At 38.4% G+C, this 25,367-nt stretch overlaps 2 protein-coding genes across 3 annotated transcripts; both read right to left on the reverse strand.

Moving 5' to 3' along the window:
- Nucleotides 1–2,040: 2,040 nt before the first annotated feature.
- commd10 (COMM domain containing 10) lies at nucleotides 2,041–8,614 on the reverse strand. The gene is made up of 6 exons (XM_010778362.1): nucleotides 8,610–8,614; nucleotides 8,437–8,527; nucleotides 7,677–7,787; nucleotides 6,736–6,891; nucleotides 2,190–2,300; nucleotides 2,041–2,103 (listed from the first exon to the last, which is right to left on the reverse strand). Exons 1-6 carry the CDS (start codon nucleotides 8,612–8,614, stop codon nucleotides 2,041–2,043), a joined length of 537 nt encoding a protein of 178 aa, XP_010776664.1.
- A 2,957-nt stretch (nucleotides 8,615–11,571) lies between these two features.
- Nucleotides 11,572–21,484, reverse strand: LOC104951606 (adaptor related protein complex 3 subunit sigma 1). Of its 2 annotated transcripts, XM_010778304.1 has the most exons (7): nucleotides 21,153–21,483; nucleotides 17,241–17,332; nucleotides 16,386–16,497; nucleotides 16,204–16,275; nucleotides 15,844–15,951; nucleotides 14,480–14,521; nucleotides 12,314–12,401 (listed from the first exon to the last, which is right to left on the reverse strand). In XM_010778304.1, the coding sequence occupies exons 1-6, from the start codon at nucleotides 21,219–21,221 to the stop codon at nucleotides 14,486–14,488; spliced, it is 489 nt and encodes a 162-aa protein (XP_010776606.1). In that variant the 5' UTR covers nucleotides 21,222–21,483; the 3' UTR covers nucleotides 12,314–12,401; nucleotides 14,480–14,485. The 2 variants fall into 2 exon arrangements, with proteins under 2 accessions (XP_010776605.1, XP_010776606.1); XM_010778303.1 differs by lacking the exon at nucleotides 14,480–14,521 and having other exon boundaries at nucleotides 11,572–12,401; nucleotides 21,153–21,484.
- Nucleotides 21,485–25,367: the final 3,883 nt, after the last annotated feature.

A 25,367-nucleotide genomic window follows, 5' to 3' on the forward strand; every position in this document is an offset into this window, starting at 1 on the left:
TCGTCGTGCCTTCGGCGACGTCGTCCAGAAGGAACGGATGTGAAGACTCCCTCGGCACGCCTCCTCCTCCCCCCTCCCCCTCCCCCTCCCTCCCTCCTCCTCCTCCTCCTCCTCCTCCTCCTCAGGGAGAGTGTTAATGAAACAGGAGGCTGGTCAGATGGGAGAGACTCTGACTCTCCACTTGGGTTCCAAGCAATCAATAATATAGAGACGGCCACCCTCGCCGTCCTCTTCTTCTCTCCTTCATCCTCTTCGTCTTCATTATTTTACTCCCTATGTACCCTTCATATTTGTTTTCACCTCATCTCCCTCTCCCTTACATCTCCCTTGCTACTCTCCCCTGACCCCCGCACTCCTCCTGCTTGCAGTTTTGCCCAGCCCTTCCTTTATACTGTTAGCAGTGAGGAAGTTATACATCGGCCTTGTAATTAGTATGACACTTGCAGTTGAATTTCACTTTGATTTGCATCTAATTTACTTCTCAGTCATCGCAGTGTTTTCACATTTAAGAAGTTGTTACCGAGCCTCAGACTTTGAAAGAAAACAAACTCACTCTCAGGAAACACTAATCTGAAAATGCTGAAGAAAATTGAAAATAAGAAATTGTGCAGACTCGCATTGCTTTGATACATAGTTAAATGAGGTATCCTATCCATCTCTAAGCTCCGTCAATGCCGCTGAGGGACTCTTTCCCACCTGTGAGACAACAGTGCCCCCTGCAGTTCACCAGAGCATGTGCACCACAGTCATTTTCACTGAAGTTGATCCCCTCTCTACACTTTTAACCAGCCTTGTTTTAGCCCCCCAGCTATCTCCTCCCACAACGGGAATTGTGCAAATGGATTTAAATAAATGAATGCCTTTTCTGCTAGCCTTGGGAAAGCACAGCAGAAAATAGTCCAAAAAGAAAAAAAATACAACTGCTGTCGCATTCACAAAGATAAAGAAGAACATGTCTTTTTTCTAGCTTCCGCCTATAGGCCCACATTTAGGACAGCAGCAATTTGAATATGTCATGCCTAATTCCCCGTTTAGGCTGAGCTGGCGTTCTCTAGGGACTGAATACAAAGCAGTGTGAAAGAAAGACACTTGACTAGTCAGCTGGAACAATACTATCCAGGCTCGAAGTATAATCAGCCCCTCCATTTTGAGACCAAAACTGCTTTAAAAGAAACCAGTCATAACTAAAATATCCAGTATCCATGCCAACAAACAGCAGTCCTATTTAGCATTTCAAATCTGCAGAATATATTCCAAATATTTGTCAAAGCACTTGATTAATCCTATCTCACTAAGTATGTGGGCATTTGTGATGTTGGTCGAAGAATCTCATTGTTAAGTCTCGATAACGTATTTTTGATCGAATCAGGTGGTTTAAAGGCTGAAGATTATTCACAGTGAAAATGAAACAGAGTTCTCACTCCTTTCTCTACAGAAACAGAGCAATCCTGCTCCCAGAGGGAAACAAAGAAATGAGTGAGGCAGGCTCATGAGGTCTTGGCTATTAGAATCACTACATAGCACGAGCTAATTGGGATCCAAATACACTCTACTGCATACAAATGAATGGCAACATGGAAATGCTAACGTGGAAAGTCTAAACCATATGTGTGTTGTTATGTTCCTTTATACATATTTAGGGCAAGGCTTAATTGGGATGCTGCACCAAAATCCTTAATATATGTATTAAATGTTCACTAATGTAAATTCAAACATTGAGTATTCAAACTGAGGAAATGAACATCAATAGTGACTTCAATAAGGCAAACATCAAAGTATAAATCTCAAACATATAGTAAACAAGCTTCAATACTGTGAGTATAAATGGATACAGTTCAATGCTAGTTGCAATACAACCCTCCAATAAAAGGCACAAACTGTCCAATTGTAGATGCAGAGGAAGTCTTTCAGAGCACAAAGACCCCCTGGAGGTTTCCGATAACAAGCTCCCTGATCTCTGGTCTTTACACTACAGTTACTCTGGAGCCAGATGTACGTCTACCTCTGGGTCAAGACAGACACCAGTGGGATTACCATCTATTAGCAGAGAAAGAGGAACAGCTTGAAGATGCCTCCCATTTGGCACAAACACAGAACAGATCTCTGATTGCAGAGGAAAAGAAGTGAAGAGAGAAGAGGAAGAAAAATAATGACGTTGTGTGTGTGCGGGCGTGTGTGTGTTGTTGTACCTCAGAGTCCTCATTGCGGAGTCCCAGTTGGAGGACGGCGCTGGGAGACTTCAGTCTGGCTTGGCTGGACTGGGCCATCTGCAGGTTCAACTGCCAGCCCACATACTCCAGCTGCAACACACAAAGCAGCCAGTCTGTCTTTAATACTGATGTAGTTGTAATAAAGCCTCACAATCTAATTTATAAATGTCCGACACATTTTACAAGACTAAGTGAAAAACGTTGCAGTCACATTTATACCATAGAATAACAGTGTAAGGGTTTCTGATTCAAAATATGCATTTGTTTAAATTTTTTTAATATACATTTTATTTGACCTAGATTTGTCCCCGTTTTGGCTATTATTATTATTGCTTTATGTTTTTGAACGCGCTTTGTAATCGTTGATTTGTCCAACTACTAATTAACTCTATAATAATTATCATAAAGGCAAACAAGCAAGTAAGTATACATTGATAATCAAGTAAATCACACTTTTGTACCTCTCCTATGTAGGTAAAAGACATTATGTTGTATTTGTATAAGGCTGCTATTTTCATTATCGATTAAACGGCAGATTATTTTACAATTAAGCGATATCTGTCATTTTATCGTAGATGACAATCTGTAGTGTTTTCCACAGTCTGAAAACCAAACAATGTACAATTTAATAATAATATAACACCCAGTGTTTCCCCTATATACAAATAGTGGCGGCGCAGCGCCGCTGCTGAAATATGAGCGCCGCTGCTAGGGGGCGCCAGCCAGGTACCCCAAAAAATAAAAAATTGTTTTACTTTTTTTTTTTTTCTTAAAAGAATAAGTGGCGACCCTTTTTCATTTTTGATTGTTTGTTATGTAGATTTGTAGTATTTGTGTTACTGGCATAGGCGACACAGGCGCTCGCCTAGGGCGCCAGATCTGGGGGGCACTGCGCTGGTAGCTCTGGGAGGGAAAAAACATTTTTGACTGTTGCCGCTCATCCACATGTTCGGCCTTGATGTAACAAAATTCATAATTAAGTCAATGTAACACCCTTTTCACCCCGGTTGCACGTTTAATTTGCCCTGTACGGTGAGCGCTAGGTTAAAATAGGTAAAATAAGATATGAATGAACAACAAAAATAAAATAAGCTACATTTATTTGTTATTGGCTATGGTAGGTTATTGGTTATGTTCACATACTTATTTGGTTATTAAAATGTAAACCGATCTTTTTCATACGGGCGTTTTAGAATTGTGCGCCCTAGATCAGGTCTCTAGTAATTGTGTGCTCAAAGTGCACCAGATTGAAGCATTTTACTGTAAAATGTTCAAAAAAAATCTTCCCGGGGGGAGCATACCCCCGGACCCCCCTAGAGGATGTGATGTCCACCCCCTAATTCAAACATGTTCATACAATACTGAATAATTTTTTTTACGTCTATTACAGATGGAGCACTGAATTTCAGACTCCAGCTTACAGCTTCCTGCCTCCCACCTGCCAAAGACCAGTATAGGGGAATGTTAAGCCCTCCCACTATTTTCCAAGAGGGCGTTGCCAGATTTTCAATTTCAGGTTTTAACCAGGAGATGGCGCTTCATTCACAAATACAGAAAGACAAGTTTCATGGACTTTCAGTTGTGTTTTGAAGAGCATTTGAACACATCAATATTTTAGATCAACTAAAGTATATCTAATCTTGTAATTCAATAATATATAGTCTTTAAATAATCATAATGTAAATGTTTACATTACACTTCTTTATTTGTTATGCTCATACTTTAACCTTTACAATCGTTTGCTTTAATATGCAGTATATTTTTGTGTTTGCTTCCTCCTGCTCCCTTTCGGACACATACTGTATGATTTATTATTATTATTAATATGAAGATATTATTAAGATAAGATATGATGTTACTTTNTTATGTTCACATACTTATTTGATTATTAAAATGTAAACCAATCTTTTTCATATGGGCGTTTTAGAGTTGTACCCCCTAGATCAGGTCTCTAGTAATTGTGTGCTCAAAGTGCACCAGATTGAAGCATTTTACTGTAAAATGTTCAAAAAAAAATCTTCCCGGGGGGACATACCCCCGGACCCCCCTAGAGGATATCACGTCCACCCCCCAATTCAAACATGTTCATACAACACTGAATACATTTGAAGCAATTTTGACGTCTATTACCCATGTCAATAAGTTTCTGTTTTTGCAGTGTATTTGTCTTTTGTAGAGATTTTTCATTTATCTTTACACATAAAATGTCGCCTAAAATCTCACCTAGGGCAGCAAATTGTCTAGAACCGGCCCTGGTACTAGGCCTCAAGAGCCTTTCTTGTGCTGACACATAGAAACAAATTGGCGGGGCGCACTTTGCACGCGCACACACTAAAAAATTCCACACGCTCCGCGCTCACATTATGCTGGGCCCACGTGCCTTAGCACCGCTGCTATGACTCCATCCTAGAGGAAACACTGAACACCATATCTCACATTTGAAACACCTGGAATCGAGTGTTTGTCATTTTGGCTTGACAATTTTAAGCTATTATTTACTTTTGTGATATTTGCAGAAACCTTTTGTTCCCGTGGACTTATTGATTAATCAAGACAAATATAATCTCAGAATCGTACTAGGAGTTTTTGTCAACTAATTTAAAAGTTTTGTCTCATACTTTCTCTTTCTTGTTTTCTGGGACTTCAAACCGAGACTAATATTAAAAACATGTTTATGAATTTATGAATATGGTAATTATAAAAGAGATTAACATTTAGTGCTGTAGAACTTTTTTAATCAAAGTTTAAGTTACCTTGTTTCCCAGCTTCATTTTGTCAGACTATTGGTGTCAGTGTCAGTGTGCTGAAGCAGAGTGAAAGATGAGCAGCACTGAGTCAAGGCAGGGCAGTTAAGTGTTTTATGATGCAGAGCGAGGCCATATTAATAAACCATGTGTGACTTATTGGGAGGACAGGTGTGAGGTGGGGAAGGGCGGGGCTACGTGATTCACAACAGGAACAGCCCACACATTAGCGTGAATAAACATCACAACTCTATGATGTGTTACTCATTTAACATTCAGTATATGCAAAGACATTACATCATAGTATACATTATCATACATACAAATGATTAAATAAAGGATTAATCATTAAAAAAACTAATATACAGTACCATATTAATGTATATTATGCATTTCCTGCTCCATCACGTTAATATTTGTTGGTAGGTGTTCCAAGTAAACTCAGCAGGTAATTAAAGTAATCCTCACTGTTGTTCAGCGCAGACAAAGACACATCTCTTAATTCTGTGTAAACAGCAGCATTGATTGAAGCAGGAACTGGGCTAATCAATCAGACAGCTGGCAGACTTGTCCAGTCTAGACAAGTTAGGAAATTACAAAGGGCAGTGCAGCTCAACAATGAGTTACTGAGAAATATGAGTCCCAAAAGCATCAAAGCTGGAATCAAGGATGTTTAATCTCCAAACAGAAATGTAACCTTTATCCACATGCTAGCCAATCCGGGATAAATAAACATAACAAATAACTTTATGATATTTAGATTAAAAAAGCAACCGTTATAAGACAAATTAACTTGTTGCAATTTTGCAAAATATAGAAGAACAGACTGGCATTTCCTCTAACACGTTGGCATTTGATTGTGAATAGGAAAATGCATTTGTAATAAAGATAGACAACCCACAAATATAAAACATATCAAATGTTAATTATTCTTGTTTCTTTCGTGGATAAAAAAAAGTCTTCATAATAACACCTCTAGTCTAGTGGGACAGCGGTTGAGAATTTCCTGACACGTCATATTTTGCGAATATGAGAAAGCAGAGACAAGTATAGTTTGGTGAATGTCAAAAGCTAAAATCCTGTAAGAAGAGCATTACATCTTTGTCAAAGTCAAAGAAATCGCTAAACAGAAAACGCCTGCTTTCTATTCACTAGAAAAAAGCGGATAAGAAAACCTTAGATGTCAGTTACAAAATCAAAGCGGTAGCAGAGGTCGTCTCAAGGAAAAATGGCTTTCACCGCCTTCAGATGGCAGCAACAAATTCATGGGGGAGACGAGAGAGAAAACTGACTTGAGAGACCCAGGCAGGGGAAATGACAGCAGCAACAGCTCCAGCATAAAGTGACTGATATGTATGCTTCTTATTTACTCTCTGTGAGATCTTAATTCCCTTAACTTTGTAAGGATTGCGTTTGAAGTGTCAGCGCGTAATCAACTTGTAGAGAGGAACACCTTCTTTTCAGTTTATGTGAAAACTTCTGTGATCTGTGTGATAACTCTTTATGATACAAACAGCGGGAATGAATTCAAACAAAAGCAGGTCAGCGTTGATATGGATAGTCACGACGTTGATACACAATTTAGTATCAAGAGACTATGATGTCCCACCAAAAAGGGATGAAACCATGCGAATAAGTAAGCTATACTTTCAATCAAAAAGTGTCTGGGAGAGGATGAATCTTACAATTGCGTTTAGAAACAAGGTCAGGTTCAAATGGTGCTGTATCAGGTGCTTGTAAAGTTCAGAGTTAGAGGCGAAAAACATGCAAATTAGCCGTACCTTCTTTGGGGCGAAGGTACTGTGCTTTAGTTTCTCCACCAGCTCAGGTCCAGCTGTGGCCCATGCTTGAGAGAACGCCTCAGCCTTGTCTGGGTCAAGATGCACCGCCTCCAGCTGTTGCTGCAGAGAGGCCGGCTTCACACTATGATACACTGCCTACAATAAAAGGACATACAGATTAGAGAAGTATTTTAACTATAAATACTGCAATTAACCATTTTCACAGGTTTAACAGATCCTTCATATCGTCATATTCCTATTTCCCCCAAACACATACAGTACACCAATCCATGAAACAACAGTGACCCCAGCTGGAGAAAATTAAGCACAATGTTATCCACACTAACAGTAACCACAGCAATATGCTCATTTCTATCTTGTGAGGCTCTTATCAAGTCTCGACATATTGATTTACGGAGAATATGCCCTTTAAGAGATGTGGCCAACTATGGTGGGTTGTCTCTTTTCATAAGCATGGTTTGTAAAGTGATGCACTGATCTGTCTCTCCATCACTTTCCATGGTCATACAAACATTTATTTCTCAGTTAAATATATTTGTGTAATGTAAACAATCCCAGGAGGTAAATATAAAGTGGACATGCATGTGTGTGTGCAATGAAACAACATATATAAATGGTTAGTCATCATATTCCTTCTGTTTCTCTCTGTTAACTTAGTTTGTTTTTACAAACGACTCAAACCAAACAACACTTAACCCTGCGCGCTGCATTTTACCCCCAATGTCCATCTTTATTTGACCTCCTCTATTAAAGCTAATATCTAATGTTATATAAAATATGTTTTCAAATAACCAAGATGTACGTATCTATCAAAGAAATCCAACATTGCAGAAATGAAAGCCTTTCACAATCACGTTATAAACTCAAATCAGGTCAAATCCTTTCAATAGTGTAGCAGATGTCGGACGACCACGCCTTACCTGTTCAAGTATAAAGGCAGCAGTTTCCAGGACCAGATGGAGAGCCTGTTTATCCAATGAGAGAGCAGCCTGGAGCTTTTCTTCCTCCTCTTCACTGAATGTACGCTCTCTCTGTGCAGAAAGCATTCATTACTGTGTCTGCTTGAAAATATCCACAGAAAAAATAAAGAAAATGTAAGCGAGAATTGATAAATTATTGATCATAAAACATATGAAAAAGGTTTAATATAGTTTAAATGTGGGCATAAGAGGCCAGCATATGTGTAGCCATTTAGACAAAAATATATCAGAGAGGGTTAACTGATGTGAATAGACTTTTTTAACAGCGGACATTTTGGATTGACAGGGCAGAAAAGCACTATTTAAATGAATTAACATTAAGAATAGCTCTTTGCTTGTTAAGTGCAACAGGGAGACATGTCAGTGCTAAGTATTTCAAAACATCAAATATTTTTGGTTACTCCTGGGGATTACATGCTCCGACATTTCAAATGATCATTTAATGATATATTGTTATAAGACAAACTTGTTTACCTTCTCTTAGCAAATCAAAAACTGAAAAAAACAGACACAATGTTCTTGCAGTAAATGACTGACCGCTGAGTATTGTGTAGAAGCAGCATGATCAACAGGGCGGCATGTGTGTGCATTCATTAAAGCTGAGTGTAAGTAATACTCCAGCAGGTCATTATGCACTCTGCGCTCTGCCTCACAAGCCTCTTGTCTTTAACAAGTCCATAACGCTGTGTGGTTGCTGTACCTTCAGATGCAGCTTCTGTATGATGCGGGAGATCAGCCTGGAGAACTTGTTCACATCAATTGCGTTGATAAAAGTTACAGCTTCTTTTATGCTGTTTGGGAAGAAGAGTTGCAAGTGTTAACATCAGCGGCGCAGAAAGCATCAGAATCAAAGTGTACTGCCCAAGTACATACGACATATCTCAAGCTGGTTGTCAGTTAATTTCAACACATCCCCTATATACGGATGAAATAGCAGCTTAAAGGTTGGGTTGGGTGTACATGAGTTTGAGTATAAAGAATATTACGCAAACACAGACATAGCAGTCACATGCAGGTACAGAGTAGGTATGATGTTTACCTACCTATTTCAATAGCTGTACATATGTGCATTCAAAACTAAGGTAGCAATTTTACAAAGCTCATGTACTCAATCAAACGGGAGCAGTCAACATTTTATTTAGGCATGTAGTAGCACTACAAACACTGATGTATTTCAAACTGAAAATAGGTGACTGTAGGCCCAGTTTGTGCATCTTACATAATGATACTGCTTTACTCTTGAGCCATTTGTATGTGAGCATGAGCGAGTGTATATTTTATTTCCATCAACTAAAAAATAAAAACGACTTATAATAACTATAGAAACACTACAAATAATGTGTTACTATGGCATATAAAAGCACCCATTTAGAACATTTGTGACTTTTAACCCCCAACCTCTTACATAGTAATTTATATACATGAGACATTTTTACTCAAATGCACAGCACTTCACAGTCTTTGTTTTATAATATTAGATGTGGTTTGATATCCCAATGCTGCTGCCTAGTTTGAACCTAAAACAATGCATCATAGCTACAATATGTTGTACATGAAATATAAGTGTAAAACCTTGTTCTGCAAAGTAACTTTTACATTTGATTTGGAGACTTTTGTGATATTTTTTTATTAATGTACATTTCCCTCTTAAATTCCTTAGACGAGACCGTGCAAAGGGGATTGTCTACATCTCAATGCTGGCTACCAAAAATACTTTTTTTTGTAAATGTTTTTGGGTGTGTTAGCAGACATTGGCATAAGACAGCCTGTGTAAACGTCTCCCCCCAAAAGAGCAAAGCAGCAGGATAAAGTCACGGTTTAATGAAAAGAGCAGTAATACAAGTAGTCACCGAGACAGGGTAATGTGTTTGATAATGTAAAGTTATGCACCAAGTCACAATATGGATCACTTTGAGGAAGCCTTCTTTTCTCGTCATGAGACTTAACTATCATAACGTTAGCTAGACATTTTTTATTTTATCTGAATTTAAACAAACAGAAGCTGCCCACCTTTGAGTTTCTTTTATAAAAGAAGTCATTGTTGGCTGTTGCGTTCAGAAAATGAAAAATAAGAGTAAAAAAGTGTCAAAGCAGCAGCAGCATCCTCACACTGTTGTCATTCCTTCTTCCTGTTGTCACGAGACGACTCACGTGACAGTCAAAGCTGCGCGATAATGCGCAGTGAAGTACAGGATCTTGAACAATAAATATACTAAAGAGATTATTTTTTTAAACGTTTACTTTGGTGTCACTGATGAGTAATGACACATCGGTGTCGACACAGATTTTATATGAAAGCATATGTGACCGTGTAATATATGGAACTCGCCGGAGCGTAGTTAGCGTTAAAGCTGCGCAGAATAAAAGTGTCTGCTCCAAGAGTCACTATGGAACTAGCGATGGACAAACAGAGCCGGCAACAAAAAAGCGAAAGCAGTATTATTTACAGCCATGATTTTCAATAGTATTGAACAACATCCTATATTTACAGTCTGGTAACATCCTTTAAATCTTCAAAATATTTTCAATAATTCTCCAATACAAGGTAATGTTCCGAATTCAAAATTGTACATAGTGGCCTCTTTCAGTGTTGTTGAATATGTTTTTAATCTGTTTCTAACACTAACAAAGACATAAAAGAAAAAACAATTTTGTAGTTCGGCAATTTGGGAAGATTAGTGACATAAAAGAGCATGTAAAAAAAAAAAAAATACCTTTAAATTACATAAGAAGAACAATACTGTATTCCCCTATGTAGCGCTTTCACACCGGTAATAGAAATATTAAGAGGCATAACATGGAAATACCAGTAGGCCTATGCTATGTTCAAATTGTTCTCAAGTACTGTTTTTGAGTAAATGTACACATTTATCCACTGCTTGCTAATAGGCAAAGCAAGCACATCTTTTTTTAGATATCATGTATCATTCCACGTGAAAGCAGAATTATCTGCTGACACTGTTTACACCAGGGGTGGGGAACCATTTTCCTCTCAAGGGCCATTTCAATTTTTACAACATCCTCCGAGGGCCGTACAAATTATTGGCCTCTGCTTAAAAATACTAAAATCACAGCCCATTCATTTGGCTTTTCTTTCATGCTGTGCAAAGAAAAAGCAACGTCTTAATCCAGATATTTTACCATGACTCGCGCATGCATGCACGTGCATGAACCCCAAAACAGAAAGATATGGACACAAGATGTGTGCAAATGTATTTAGTTTCCATGATTTAACCTCCTCTAGGANACCTTTGCCAGGAAAAACAGGCACTCGCTTGTTTCATTTTTTGGTGGTCTAGATTTCTTTAATTTTTTTTCTTTTTTGCGTGTGTTTATAAATTACCTCGAGGGCCGTACCAATTGGTCTCGCGGGCCGTATATGGCCCGGGGGCCGGAGGTTCCCCACCCCTGGTTTACACCATTAAGGGCTTATGCCTTAAAGGTGGGGTAGGTAGTTCACTTCAGAAACACTTTTTGTTATATTCCATGGAATGCTCTTAACATCCCGATAGCAATTAATATGAAATGCTTTGACAATAAATACATTGAAACATTTTTAAAAAGCACTACCAATTATTTTAGCCGGCCCGGCTAAAATAACTGGATGGCCTACCTGCCTGTCAGCCTTCCATCTCGTGTCCTCATTGGTCATGTGCGCGTTCGTGTGTGTTGGAGGAGGGGCTCTGTGAGGAAGTCTGAAGGAAGGGGCAGATGTGCGTGGATAATAACAGAGTGGAAATGTACTGGCGTGCTGCACCTATGGCAGTGCTACTGTGTTAAAGAAAAATTGACAATGTAAGATTATAGTAATGATAAAATAAGGCAAACACAAAGGTTGGGTTTCGACAGTTTATTATGTTGAAAAAGAAGAGGGAAAAAAAGTCATGCACAGTTTAAAATTAAGATCAAGAGACATGATAAATCATTTAAAAAGGTTTGTTCATCCAGATAAGAAAAGAGAAAATCATTTCAGCATATATATCCATATTTCTTTCACACAGCATAACTGTAACATAATAATATTCTTTGCACTGATTTTACAAACAGGCTGTATATTTATGACTTTCAATACTGTAGACCTGTTCCAATTTGGTATTGGAAATAGTTTCATGCCTTATCCTGTATTGATTGATTTCTCTGGTCTGCCATAACCAAACCAATGAGACTGTACCAAAACCTCACCACCTGCCACACTTTGTCTTCTAAGTAAACACTTGAGTCAGTGAAATAATTCCAGTTACAAACTGACACAGATCTGAACTGTAGCAGCTGAAGTGCCAACTTCCAGCGAGGCAGAAGGAATGTACCACAAATAAATAAATACTTCATTTTTCCTTCCAACTGAAAAAAAGACACATAAAACATTTTTTCTTTAATAGGAAAAACAAAAAGAGAACACAAAACAAGGAGTGTCAAATCACACAGTACCTTCAAAATGTAAAGTTTTGATAAAAGTTAGCAATTTGAGGTTTTGGTAAACAGATTGCATCACGGTAAACCTTGGCTGACATCTGCAGCTTCAGGAACGTGCGGCCACTATTTGAAGGAGGGTAAATTTGGCACTTTTATGCTGATGTCACCAATGTTGATGTTTCTGGGCATTTCCGGGAGGTTCATGTTCTTTACAGCTGATACGGCACGAGCAGGTGCTCCTGCAATACCGGCCTATACACACAAAACACATGGAGGGTTGAAAAGATAGAAATCAGTACATTTTAACACTTGCTGTACACGATAGCACATTGAACATACACACACGGACAGACACACTGCGCTAACCAGAGTACTAGACAAAAATGACAAAATGCAAAGCACTGACAGCTACTAAGACAGACATTATGTGCAAATGTACATTCAGATGCCTTCATAGCTTCATATGCACATGCATTATATGGTTCTACAATGATTTACACCACAACCAGAGCCAATTATGAATCCACTGTGAGGACACACTGTACTAAACCATTCCCGAATTTTGATTTGCTGATCACTGCTGGACATTCATCATATGGACAAAAGGCAGCATAGCTTGGAAAGTGAACCCACCGGACTCTTGAGGACCGATGAAGGGTACAAAGGCAAGGAGAGAATTGGGTAAAGCAGAAAAATGGATTTGGATATGAAGACGGAAATGATGTTTGGATAGATAGGTATGTATAGAACGTGTGTCAACATTATATTAACCATAATAATGCTGCAGGTGATGCTCTACTTCTAGTGGGCTGAAATATTTGTTGGCAAGACCGCACATAACTTTAACTTTCTAAATACAGTTTTGTGAATAGAGTTGCTAGAATGTTAGTGTTTCATTCCGATGACATGAGGGGGTTATAAGCCTAATAAACTACAATGGGAAAACTATTCTCAGGGACTACACTCTAACACAATGAATCTCAAAGTGAAACTGAGCAATTAAGCAGTTTTAAGTAAAGCATCAAGATGATTTAGCTTTTTAGAGCAATTAAAAACATCTGTGGAGAGTGAAAGATTTGATGTTTTCGTCTCATGTGTGAGCAGGCATTTGAGAATCACTTCAGTTAGAGATCCCACATCAGAATCTTTAGCAGACAGACCCAAAAATGACCAAACGGCTCAAACCGCAGAGAACTGTATGTTCTCTCACTGCCTCGGTTAGGAACACATCATAAATCACTTGAGATATGACCCAAAAGGAAAGCATGTCTGGAATTTAGATGTATCCACTTCACTTATTTTCACAAGGTGATTTCAATGGACCGTTTGTCTTATAGGGCATTCCTTCCTCTGCCAAGAATCAAGGAGAGTTGTGTTCGAAGGAAAGATGACCGTACCATTAACCAAGAGGAATGCTGATCCAGCACGTAGGTTCAGTATTCAGGAGTCAGACTCCAGATTATTTTTTCCTCACACAGTAGCCTAGAGACTTACTTTCCAAGTCCATGATAGTGGGTTGTTAATCAAACACTGTGTGACTGATTTGTACAGAAATAGTAAGACCAGCTGGGAAACACACGACAATGGCTTGATTCTCCGCTCTGTGTACATCAGATAGCCGTATTAAAGGCTCGAGCTGCACCCCATCTTTTGTCTGTGAGGAATACTGGAGTAAAAGGAAAATAAATGGAAAAAAAATCTAGTGTAACAAAAGGAAAATCTAGTTTTATTGTTGAATATACTGTATAGGAAAAAGTCAATCAATCTTGTTAATACGCTTATTTGTTTTTTAGCCAAGTGAATGAGAAACGTTATACCCTCTTGTGTTTGTAAGGTCAATATGTAGTTACAGCTAGTTATTAACTTGTTAAAAAGCTGTGTTAAAGAATTCAGAAGATCATTTTAGAAAATGGCCTTTCAATGCTGTTTAAGCAGCTTCTAAATATACAAAGTTATATAGCCTCTCTAGGCTGCCAGTTTCACATTCCTTGAAACTACAGTGGGGGAACAATATCAAAGTTACACCCTACAACATGTAATGCTGTAAAGCTTCAGAAGTTATCTTCCCGGGAACAGTGCAACTGTACAAAGTGCTCTAAAGCAATCTGTTGTATATGATTGCATTATACTGTCAGCTTGTTTGCAGTATGTAGTCCACCACTTATTACATTCACCAGTGGCAACATTTTTGGGTCTGCCATAAAAGATTCCTACTGTATGTTAGTGACGTCAGTTTGCTGTAACATGGAGGGCCGTATGGTGAGACTCCGGGGGAGGGGGAAGTAAACTTCAGTTAAGGTTAAAGTACTTGGTTGTAAATTTAGCAGTACCTGTGTCTACCTGTCCTGCCTTGTAGACTGAAAGATAAACGTCTGTAAAGAGAGAGAAGAATGGAAAGAACTAGACAGGGTCAGGAAAAAAGAGGAATGAGGAATGTTAAAGCAGATTAAAGTAATTACAGTTTATCTCCACAGAAAAAAGTGATAGGACCTATCATAGACCACATCTTTAAAGACAATATTGATCTGAAGCTTTTCCCACAATGATAGATAGAAAAAAAGATATTAATTGAGAAAAGTTTAATGAAAAAACCCTAATGCCGAGTAATCAGTCTTTGCCAGTCTGTAAGGAGAACAGCTCCTTCTTTGTTCTCCAGACACTGCCCTATAAATGGACAATGTCATTTTAAATTAAAGCCTCTCCAGTGTGAAACACACACACTGCGGTCTAGGGTAGGTCCAAGAGGGAGGGGCAGAGCAGCTCTGATGATTGTAGAACAGTAAAAGACTACTCTGCTTACAGAACATCGATCAAAAAGAAGATTCTGTCGTTAAAAGCACACAATGCAGGTCAGATTAAAAGTGTTCTTTGTTAACACGTGAACTTAAATTCAAATGTTATCGCACGCAATTGATGTCAGTCATTTAAAATAACGTACAATGTCACCCTTCACTTTGTCGTGTTAACAACAAGATACAAACTTGTGTCGGCACAAAAATGTTGCCTGGATGTTTTGACATAATTGCAGTGCATTGTAAGGAATTTAAAAACAAGGCCAACTCATTAGTGCAGTTCACTTTAAGGCCTATCAGAGCCTAAATCCACATTATGCAAAATCAGAAATGACTTCATGAAATTGTCTCTGGCTGTCTGTTTGATTCAAACTGAAATAAATGAATGTTTATCCGCTAACAGAAGCTGAATGGAAAGCAAAGCAATGTCCTTGCAAAGAACAAATATCAGAGCAAGGACACTGACTTACAGTGAAACAAAACATTGGAAAAGCATTTACTCCAATAAATAAAATCCACATTATGTTCTGAAACAATAAAAGAACACAGCCTACAACAAGCTTGTTTCCATGGATAAATGTCAAATGATGTTATTGATAATCGTATAGTTAAGTGTCCATAACAATGAGAAAAGTGATGGATGTGATTCTGTATTTAATACTGAGGAATACAGGAGAGGATATGTTGAGTCTTGACCTGTGCTCAGAGCGGTACAGCAGCGAGAGGAGTGGCCGAAAAAGCAGAAACACTCAATAATAGTTAGGGAGCATCCACAACGTCACAGGAGAGAAGCATGCAGGGTGCAGCATACACACATGCCTGCAAACTGTATACAATAGCGTGGAGAGTAAAGGAGGGAGGGTCACGTCACACATACAGCAGACAGAAATGACTAGGCTTACCTCAGACTTCTCCATCTTGTTCTGGGCATCCACCTGCATGATGATTTCATTCATGTTGGTCTCCAGGACCATCCCGCCCATAACCATCTCCGCCAGAATGTTGTGGACCTGAGAAAAGGAAAATATATGTATTCATCTTAGAGTCAGTGATTTGATGCTTGTAACATCACCCAATGTAAAGTGGTTGGACAAACCGGTGATGTGCACATTGCTCAATTATAAAATCAGGGAAGTTGCTGAATATCTGATTAGTTCCACAACAGTGAAAAAATAATAAGTCAGGCTCAATTTTACAGCTACTATGATAATCAAACATGTAAGCATTATATATAGTTGACATCATAAAGAGGCATTTCTTACCTTGTCTACATGGAAAATTAAGTCAAGCTCACAGACATTCTCGAAGCATTTGTCCAGCGTTTCCACAAATACCTGGAAATACAAAGAATACCATGCCATCGATTGTAACACAGAAATATATCAATCAACACACTGAAATTACATAAATTACAACACTGTTCTGTTGTCTTCTGGGCCTTTACCTGGATTAAGTCTAAAATGCCTAGTTCACTCTCTGATGAGTCCACACAGAAGACAAAGTAGAGAGTGGCGTAGTGTCTGTAGATCAATTTGTAGTCTGATCCTCCAATCAACCTGAAACACATGATACAGAAGCATCACATCAATACCTGTCCTGAATGAATACATGAAATACATCTAAAACACAAAATACACTGACACATCAATCACGAACTAGAGAACATTGACATAAGATATGTGTCCGTGTCATAATGTGGTGAAAACATGTTATGGTACAGGAACATTGGAAGAGAAACAACAGGATGTTTTTGGTCATGAGTCAACATATATAAAGATAGGACATATAATATATTAACGAGAGAAGATATGAGAGTTAATGCTAATCTATTCACTGGGTTTGATAAGACCTCACTGACTGGGAGAAATCCCTAAAAAGGGTTTAAGCCACAGAAAATGTTGTAACCCCCCTAATCCTGTTTAAAAACCAGAGGGGAAAGGTGAAGGGATTTTAAGTGTTTGTGATAATACTCAGTAGTTCTCTAAATGGTTAACAAACATGCGTTCCTGGTAGTATTTCAAGTAAAAGACAGGGTAAGTGTGCAATATTTAGTGTGAGCAGTGAAGTTTCCCCAAGTAAAACGACACCTTGCTGGTTCCTCCATCATGAATGATAGATGAACTTTAAACAAACACTGTTATTTTTGCTTAATATCATTCGTAAAGCCCTTTGAGCTTTCCTTTATTGTGTGAAATGAATCCCTGTGATGCTGCATCAGAGAAAATGGTATACTTGAGTATTTACTTCCACTCCCAATCAGACACGGTCACATGTGTATCTACTGTTGCTGCATACTTACATTCCACCTTCAAGGAAATTACAGACGTTCTCGTCTCTTTTCGAGACCAAGTGGAAGGTTTCCCTGATGATCTGTTGCTCTGTGTCTTCATTCTGCAGGAGGAAAGAGAAATCATAGATTGTTAAATAACAAAATTACTGTAAATAATGCGATGTTTGTGCACTAAATTGCTGCCAGAGTTGGCAGAAATAATGGTTCCCTCTCTTTTTCTTGAATGAATGTATTAGTTTTGAGTGAAAAAACATGATCGTTATACTAACCATCCTCTTGTCATATCTAAAATACCCTAGTGCCCAAGGGCTATGGAGTCACTGATGGCATTGCAGAAACTGAACCAATGCAGGCTCATCTTATTGTTTGCTAATGGATTCCGTAAAACCGCAAACATCCTTGGGCATTTTTATAACCACAAAAGGTTTAAAGAGAGGACCAACAGTTGAAGATGTACTGACTTAATAGGGGTCCACAGCAAGAAAAACCAGATGACATTTTCATCCAGTTTTATGGTTTCAGGTTTCTTTTAGTTGAAACAAATAAAATGAAAATGCACACTTAAGGACCAGAAAAAAACATGCGATAAACATGCAGAACATATGGGACTGAGCATATGGGACTATACAACATTTAAATAATAAATCAAAGGGAGTTGGTGGTTAATGTTGTCGTGGGAAGCTCTAACACTGAGTCAGCCTCACCCAAGGGTGCTAATGTCCTCTCGGGGTGCAACAGTTCAGTGAGCAGAAGGAGAGGAGAGGCCGTCTGCTGTGCAGCTGGCTGGAAGGCTGGTCATGTGACTTGTTGCATGGGACTAGCAGGGAAACAGTGCTCACAGTTGAAGGATACAGTAGCTTTTAAACTTCTCATTGAGATGCTTCTGGTGTTAAGGGTTATAAAAGAACTATCACAACTTTCTCTGGATCGTTTCCCATATATTGATTTATTTGTGGCGGGCCGCCACAAATAAATATTGTCCGCCCCACAAAATGGATCTCATACATTTTTTTTAAAAAGTATTATTTTTTTTTTTTTTTTTTTTGGTGGTCTAATGCAGTAGTTCCCAACTTTTTTCCCAAGAGCCCCCCCAAATGACTCCTGTTGTAAGTTGCCAAATGACTCCTGTTGGAAACTGTATAACATACTATAATGTAGTTGTAAGCTGATGTACTGTAAGTTATTGGTATGTGTTTATGAATGTACAGTATAAGTAAGCTATAATCACTCCTAATAAGATACATTTTATATTATAAAAACTGTGGTTTAGATGTTGACAACTACATAGTGTATTTTAAACCATCTCCTCTATGATACTATGTAATGTTATGTAGTGTTTATGAACACTAGTAGGATTAAAGCCTGTGAATACATAAGCTGACAAAAAGATGTGAAGCTCTAATATTGTCACGTTCAGTATACATTACATTTAGAGATGTCCCGATACGATCACGTGATCGGAGCCGATCACGTGATTTTCAGAAGATCGGAATCGGGAGAAAAAAATAGGGGATCGGGATTTATTTTTATTTTTTTATAAATACTTTTTTTAAATTTTGTATTCAATGTTACAAAACAAAAACTACCATGTTCAAGTCTTAAAGTCATCCTGAGGCCTTAGTTTTGGTTTCAAATTACACAACATCATGTAGTATGTGTTGCTTCTTTGGGGCTTGTTTTCATAGACCTGGTTGCTTATTTCTCTCAAATCTGGCAACAGAGTGGGCAGGGTGCAGTGTCTAATTGTAGCAGTAAGCTAACGAGTACTGATAAGCTTTATTTTGTTTTGATCCAATGCTGCACAACTGAACTGATCCAATGCTGCTGTGAAAAAAAGAAGCTATATCCACATTGGATAGAATATCCAATTTAAATAATAAAATAACCTTAAGGGACAACTTGAATGCTTTTTTTCTTTTTTTTCTCTTAATGCATTGCATAAAGATCGGATCGGGAAAAATCGGTATCGGCAAATTGTCAAAATCAAATGATCGGAATCGGATCGGGAGCAAAAAAAGGTGATCGGGACATCCCTAATTACATTACTTTATATTAACCATTGTAGCCCATTCAACACTATGAGCTAATGACATACATATTATTTAAACTGACAGCTAACAGTTTTCACAGCCATGTGTGATGTATACCTTGCTGGCCAGTAATCTGACACGTCAACGTTGAATATAACAGATGGTGTCTACATGGCCTTCTTTTAATCAAATACAATGTATCCTACTGAAGTACAAATACATACATCTGCTTCCAAACAAATAGATACAGGGACTTCCTAAATGAATCAATGCTGTTTTTGCTTTGAGTTTTCCAGTGAAGAGAGTAGGATTGCACTTAAATGTATAGTTTTTAGAGCTGGAGACATGCGTAGGGTTGAATCCCAAGGGTCAACAACAAGAACAAAAGACTGTGGGACTCTTTTGTTCTCTATAAAATCTAAAGAAATGTTTCTTCGAGCCAAAGGTGACAGTTGAATGTCTTCATTTCCCCCGACCTGCTGTCCAAAGGCTCTTTTCTCAAAGTGGTTTGAGTGATTGGAGAGGCAGCAGTGCCAAACAGTTGCTGGCTCCCGCCTCTGATATTGCTGCTTTTTGTGCTCTTATGTTGTGTTCTGTACAGATTGTCAGACAAAAAACAGCAATTGAAAATGTCACCTCATTCTCTGGGAAGATTTGGTAGGCATTTCCGCAGTTTTATTGACATTCCATTAAAAAGTATTAGCATTAAATGATAAAATATACTTTAGCAGAGTGGCTCATTTCAGAATAATGGACTATAACTGAGCATAACTCCTCATTTTAATGTTGCAGCTGGTACTGGTTTGATGCAATCTGAAATAGTCTTTATACTGATGGGTAGCCTATGATGTACTATCATAATATATTTTTGGATACTTTTTTATTACTCACCTTACCTATATCTGCAAAATAACCAATGAGTTTTATTATCAAATAAATGTAGTAATAAATGAGTAAAAAGAACAATATTAGTCTCTTAATAGTTAAGTAGATGTAATAGGTAACAGGAGATAGAGGTACTTCTAAATTGAACTTAAGCATAGCACTTAAATGTACCAAGTTTGTTTCCCTCACAAAGAGACCCCAATCCTTTCATTGTATAAGCTGGTGCCTGCAGATATTTAGCATTTTTGCTTGAAAAGTGAATCAAAAAATATAGTTGCCAACTCATTGAGTTTCTTGATCTAAGTTGCCTTGCTATTGCACCACACATATTAGAGAAGGGGCATGTAGCCAACCTTAAGATAAAAATCAAATTATGAAAACAAGCCAACACAGCTAGCCGACAAAGCATATTACATAAACTGTTAGTTGCTACGTGCATGGTTTCCGGTCACAGCAGTCAGGTAAACGTCACTTTATATTACACCTCGAGTGAATGGATACAGCTATTTGAACAGGCTGCAGTGAGCACGGGACACTCACAAGGGCGTTATTAAAGTCATGTGACACAAACAGAGCGAACTAAATGCAATGTGTTCATCCCCAACAACTGGGTTTAACATGAGAAGTGGGTACAATCCAGTTTCGACAGGCTCGGCAGGAACGTGATAGCCTCGCTTCGGCTTGCACACGTTTAATTATTCATATTTTAAGAAGGACAGCATGATTCATACATGTTTTTCAATAGGGTCAGTAAGAAACAACAGCTTATTGAGGGCCGGGGTTGTAAAGTAGGCTACACACACCTTGCCATTCAAACGGTTAGCAACCATGTATCATGAATGCATCTTAAAGCTATAGCTACACCTGCCTTGGTTTACATTATAAGAGAACATTAAACATTAAACAAAGTATCCTAAAAGCCGCAATTTGAATTTTGCAATTCACTTCCGCCTAACACAACCTTTTAAAAACAATACAATATATCAATAGATCACATGTTACTCACATAATGCTCGTAGAATTTAGAAAGCCTCGGTTTCCCATGGTTGTTGAATATTAAAATGGCTTTAATCATGGTTGAAGCTGAGCTAAGGGAGGTGGGGAGCAGAAAGGGTCAGTCTGGGAAAGACTGTTGTTGGTCTGTTAACTCCCGCCGTTAACCCAGGTCCGAGTGGGATTCAGGGCTAAATCCCGTCTCGATTTAAGGTTAATACGGGATAGCTTTTGAGCTACACGCTGCTACTCCTCCATCGTCTCTTTACGGAAATATTCCACGTCAAAGGACCAGTCATGCTCTCCTCCTCCTGCTACGGCGGCCGGAAAGGCTCAAATCTCTGCCGAAACGCGCTTCTCACCGCAGAGGGAAAATCCTATGGGGAAAATCAGTTTGTTTTCTTATTTCAAAGAGTAATACTCGCATCATCCATGGGGTGGCGTTATACCAAAACATATTTCGTTCGACGGTGTCTCGATTTCTTGTGTTTCGACAAAGATTTAGTGTTTTGTTTTTATTTGGCTTTCCCCTTTTCCTTTCATTTTTTTTTAATAGATCAGCATCTTCTTTTGACCCCGAAAATGTTAACTTATTGTAACCCTGTAAAGCAAAAAAATTGAAAAAACATTAGAATTTTTTTTTTTTGACCTTTCAGATGTTGTTGTAGCAGAAATGTTGAGTTTTCACATTTTGTACGTTTTGGTATGTTTTTAGGGAAATGTTGTAATATTGCAACGTTGGGCATAGGTGGGAGCACAATTCCTGTATTTCTACTCACATTGTCTGAATAAATATATTGAACAACTAAGGGTTGATTTGCAGGATTTATTGCTTAGCCCTATATCAGTATATAGCATGCATAATAATCACACATCAGTCATATTTTTTATGAATAGTTATTTATTGAATATGAATAGTAGTCCAAAAATAGCAGAAATGCATTCTTACCAGGTTGAGAGAGAATGCTAGATCTACCTGAAACTGTCTCCTGTTGCAAAGGAGCCAGGCGTTGATCACGGCAAGGATGATGGTGTGCCAGAAGATGTACACGTACCAGCGTCGGGACTTCATGGGTCTGGTCCAGCAAAGGATGATACAAGTGTGACCGCTCTGCTGTCATACCATTTGACAGCACAGATGTTGTGGTTGGCCTCCACTCGGATGTCAAAGCTTCCTCTCCCTTTTTTCTTCAAGCTCTTCTCCTCTTCAAGGTTACAGTTGGGTAAGTGCACCTGCCTGGCTGTTCCCACATAATGAATCCCACGATCAAGGAGCTTCACTGGGACACAGGTGAAGTCTGCGTAGATCTTGTAGTTCTGACCTTCTGGAAGCGTGGAGGCAAGGTTCATCACAACATCACCTGACAATCCAAGTTCAGACTTGGCTCGTATCCCATTGACACTGCCTTGGTACACATCAAAGTCACAAATCATTCCAGAGATTCCAGTTCTCACCCACTTTCTCCGTTTTGGATGGCAGCAATCACATCCATGCACTGAATCCTTTGAATCTGAATCCTATTTACATTGTACACTTGAGTCACACAATACTACCTGGCTTAGCCTATTATCATAATAAAAGCAGTGCTTGAATTGGGCCGGTACTCACCGGTACGCAGTACCTGGACTTCTGATTTTTACCCATGTGGTACCGGCACTTCTTACTGAGTCATGACACATGAACAAATATGTCCAGCGTACCTAGATGCAGTATATAGATGCGAAAAGAGTATAATGGAGTATAATAGTGCGAAAAGACAGCGGTTGTCGCCGGACAAGGAAAGAAACAGACAAAATAAGTAGAAGTACACGAACTTAATTCACAGTTAAAGTTAAACGTTATTAATTCTCCAAAATACAAAATTATGTGAATTACGCCCTTATATCATAAATATCATATTTGCTCTTTTTCAAATCTCTAATTAATAGTATTACATTGGTTAGCTTAAACTTTCAAATCGTGACACACGTGAAAGAACCAACCAATTAGATATAGGGAATAACAAGTGAACGTAGGACATACTGGTCACTTGATTGTTCTCTTTGCTGCATCTTTGATATGTGGTTAATTTCAAAATGAAATATCGTACTAACATTGCAGGAGACTAAGACCTTTCTACATAGACAACAAAAGCTGTTTTTATTGTCGTCAATTAATTCAATAGAGGAATTCCGAAAAGTCATTAGGAAATAGACTCCCTATATGATTTCTCCGGACATTCACGTAACAACCCGAAAGGGAAACACACGTACATTACCAGGCGTTTTCCGATTTTAGGATTAAGTTTCAAAGGGTTTCAAGATATGAATACATAACCAATATTAAACAATACGTAAAAAACAATAAGTGGAGAAACAAAACATATATTTGCACGACAATGAAGGTCCACGTCGATGTGTGGTCGGACATCAAATAAAAGTGAAGCGATTCATGGGGAAACAATATGATCAGTAATACATGAACAAGAAATCCAAAAAATTTAGCATAACAGTTGTTGTGATTGTCGAACAGCCGATTTTACGGGACACTATTTGAGACTTATATTTGGCATGTTATGTTAAAGTTACTTGTCTAATGCCGTTAATTGATCATTTTCATTTTGAAACGTCCATTATCATTGATGGTGAAACGACCGATCACATGGTAATAGTGACATTCGTCGGGTGACAACATTAAAAAATTGTTGTAATGATAATTCTGATAGATTTTTTTTGTACAGGTCATTTTCCAAAAAAAAAAAATTTCTGTTGTAAGTGTATCAGTTTGCCAGGAATAACAAGTCAGGCAGTGTTACGATAACCCAACATGTACACCAAATATCCAAGACGGGAGACCGTCCTGAAGACTTAGAAAGTATTGGCGTTGTAGAGAAACAACCAATAACCTGACCTACACAGTCTAAGTTGGCATAGCATTTACGAAGTTACAAAAACACTAATACATGTTACAGATTCTTGTACATGATAAATCAATAACACCATGTAAGTAGTTTACACTAAAACTTTGACAAGAAAGACTTTACACAACCCTGTCGAACCTACATAGGGTGAAAGATCATACTATAATCGGTCTTGTCGTAACACAACTACAAATCGGACGTACAAAGCACATCCATAGTAAAATAATACTACATCTCGCAACACACTGAACAACTGAGCCAAATGGTCACGGACACACACATCCATTAAGAAAGATAAGCCGAACTAACCTTATTTTTTTCCACGGTCATGACGATTTATTCCAGTCGTTGACAATAAGTTCAGTTAAATAAATATGTCGCGGGTTTTTGTTCATAAAACCGAGTTCATATTCAGGATATACGACCACCCAAACAGAGAAATGACGTGATAAGAACCTTTCCGAGTGCATGAATTTGTTTTACTGACTCCCACGAGACTTCTAATTTCTCCCGACGTCACCATTTTCACGATAAAAATATTCACCCCTCACCGGACTAGGGAGATCTCCCAGGCCCCGACGGAGGGGGCCCTTCCTAAAAAACAAAAACTTATAACTTCAATCACGTAGTAGACCACGTAAAACCTCGTTAATTCTCTACATAACCATGGGAGGAGTGTAGGTATACTTCTGTTTAGACATTTAGTCTAAATGAAAAAGGAAATACCTATATTTTCTTCATTTCGGACTGAGGATGACGACCGCCGACGCAATTCTACTGAGGAGCAGACTCATACGGAAGAGAAGAAAGCGTCCTTTCNTGCTGGTGCCATTCTGAAATGGAAAAAGTAATTAATAAATATGTATCAATAGTACATATGCTTATTATATTGTATTAGATTACCTGAAGGAAAAGATAGGGTGGTGGGACAAGTGTTCATTCTGTCTGGCTTAGCCTTATCATACTAAAAGGAATGCATGCACCACCCCCTTCCAGGTGTCCCGATGCAACAAGTATCTGAATCCTATTTGCATTGTACACTTGAGTCACACAATACTACCTGGCTTAGCCTTGTATCATAATAAAAGGAATACCTACACCCATACCTGCAGGTAAACCAGTTCAACAAGTCACATATCCTGCCTATTATCACAATAAAAGGAATACCTACACCCATACCTGCAGGTAAACCAGTTCAACAAGTCACATATCCTGCCTATTATCACAATAAAAGGAATACCTGTATACCCACACATGCAGGTAAACCAGTTCAACAAGTCACACAATGCTGTCTGGCTAATGCTAACAGGCTAATTATCATACTAAAA

Source organism: Notothenia coriiceps, unplaced genomic scaffold (genome assembly GCF_000735185.1).
Source record: "Notothenia coriiceps isolate Sejong01 unplaced genomic scaffold, NC01 NC01_scaffold00019000, whole genome shotgun sequence".
Taxonomy (NCBI): Eukaryota; Metazoa; Chordata; class Actinopteri; order Perciformes; family Nototheniidae; genus Notothenia; species Notothenia coriiceps.

What these genes read in the sequence shown, in the direction of transcription:
- commd10 (XM_010778362.1), bottom strand. An exon ending in TACAGAAGCTGCATCTGAAG is followed by an intron (nt 7,788 to 8,436) that starts GTACAGCAACCA and finishes CTTTCTGCACAG; the next exon opens with AGAGAGCGTACATTCAGTGA. An exon ending in GTACCTTCGCCCCAAAGAAG is followed by an intron (nt 2,301 to 6,735) that starts GTACGGCTAATT and finishes TGTGTGTTGCAG; the next exon opens with CTGGAGTATGTGGGCTGGCA.
- LOC104951606 (XM_010778303.1), bottom strand. Translation starts at nt 21,221, where the DNA reads ATGATTAAAGCCATTTTAATATTCAACAACCATGGGAAACCGAGGCTT. An exon ending in GCATTTTAGACTTAATCCAG is followed by an intron (nt 16,276 to 16,385) that starts GTAAAGGCCCAG and finishes TTGTATTTCCAG; the next exon opens with GTATTTGTGGAAACGCTGGA. An exon ending in ACAAGATGGAGAAGTCTGAG is followed by an intron (nt 12,402 to 15,843) that starts GTAAGCCTAGTC and finishes TTGTGTGTATAG; the next exon opens with GCCGGTATTGCAGGAGCACC.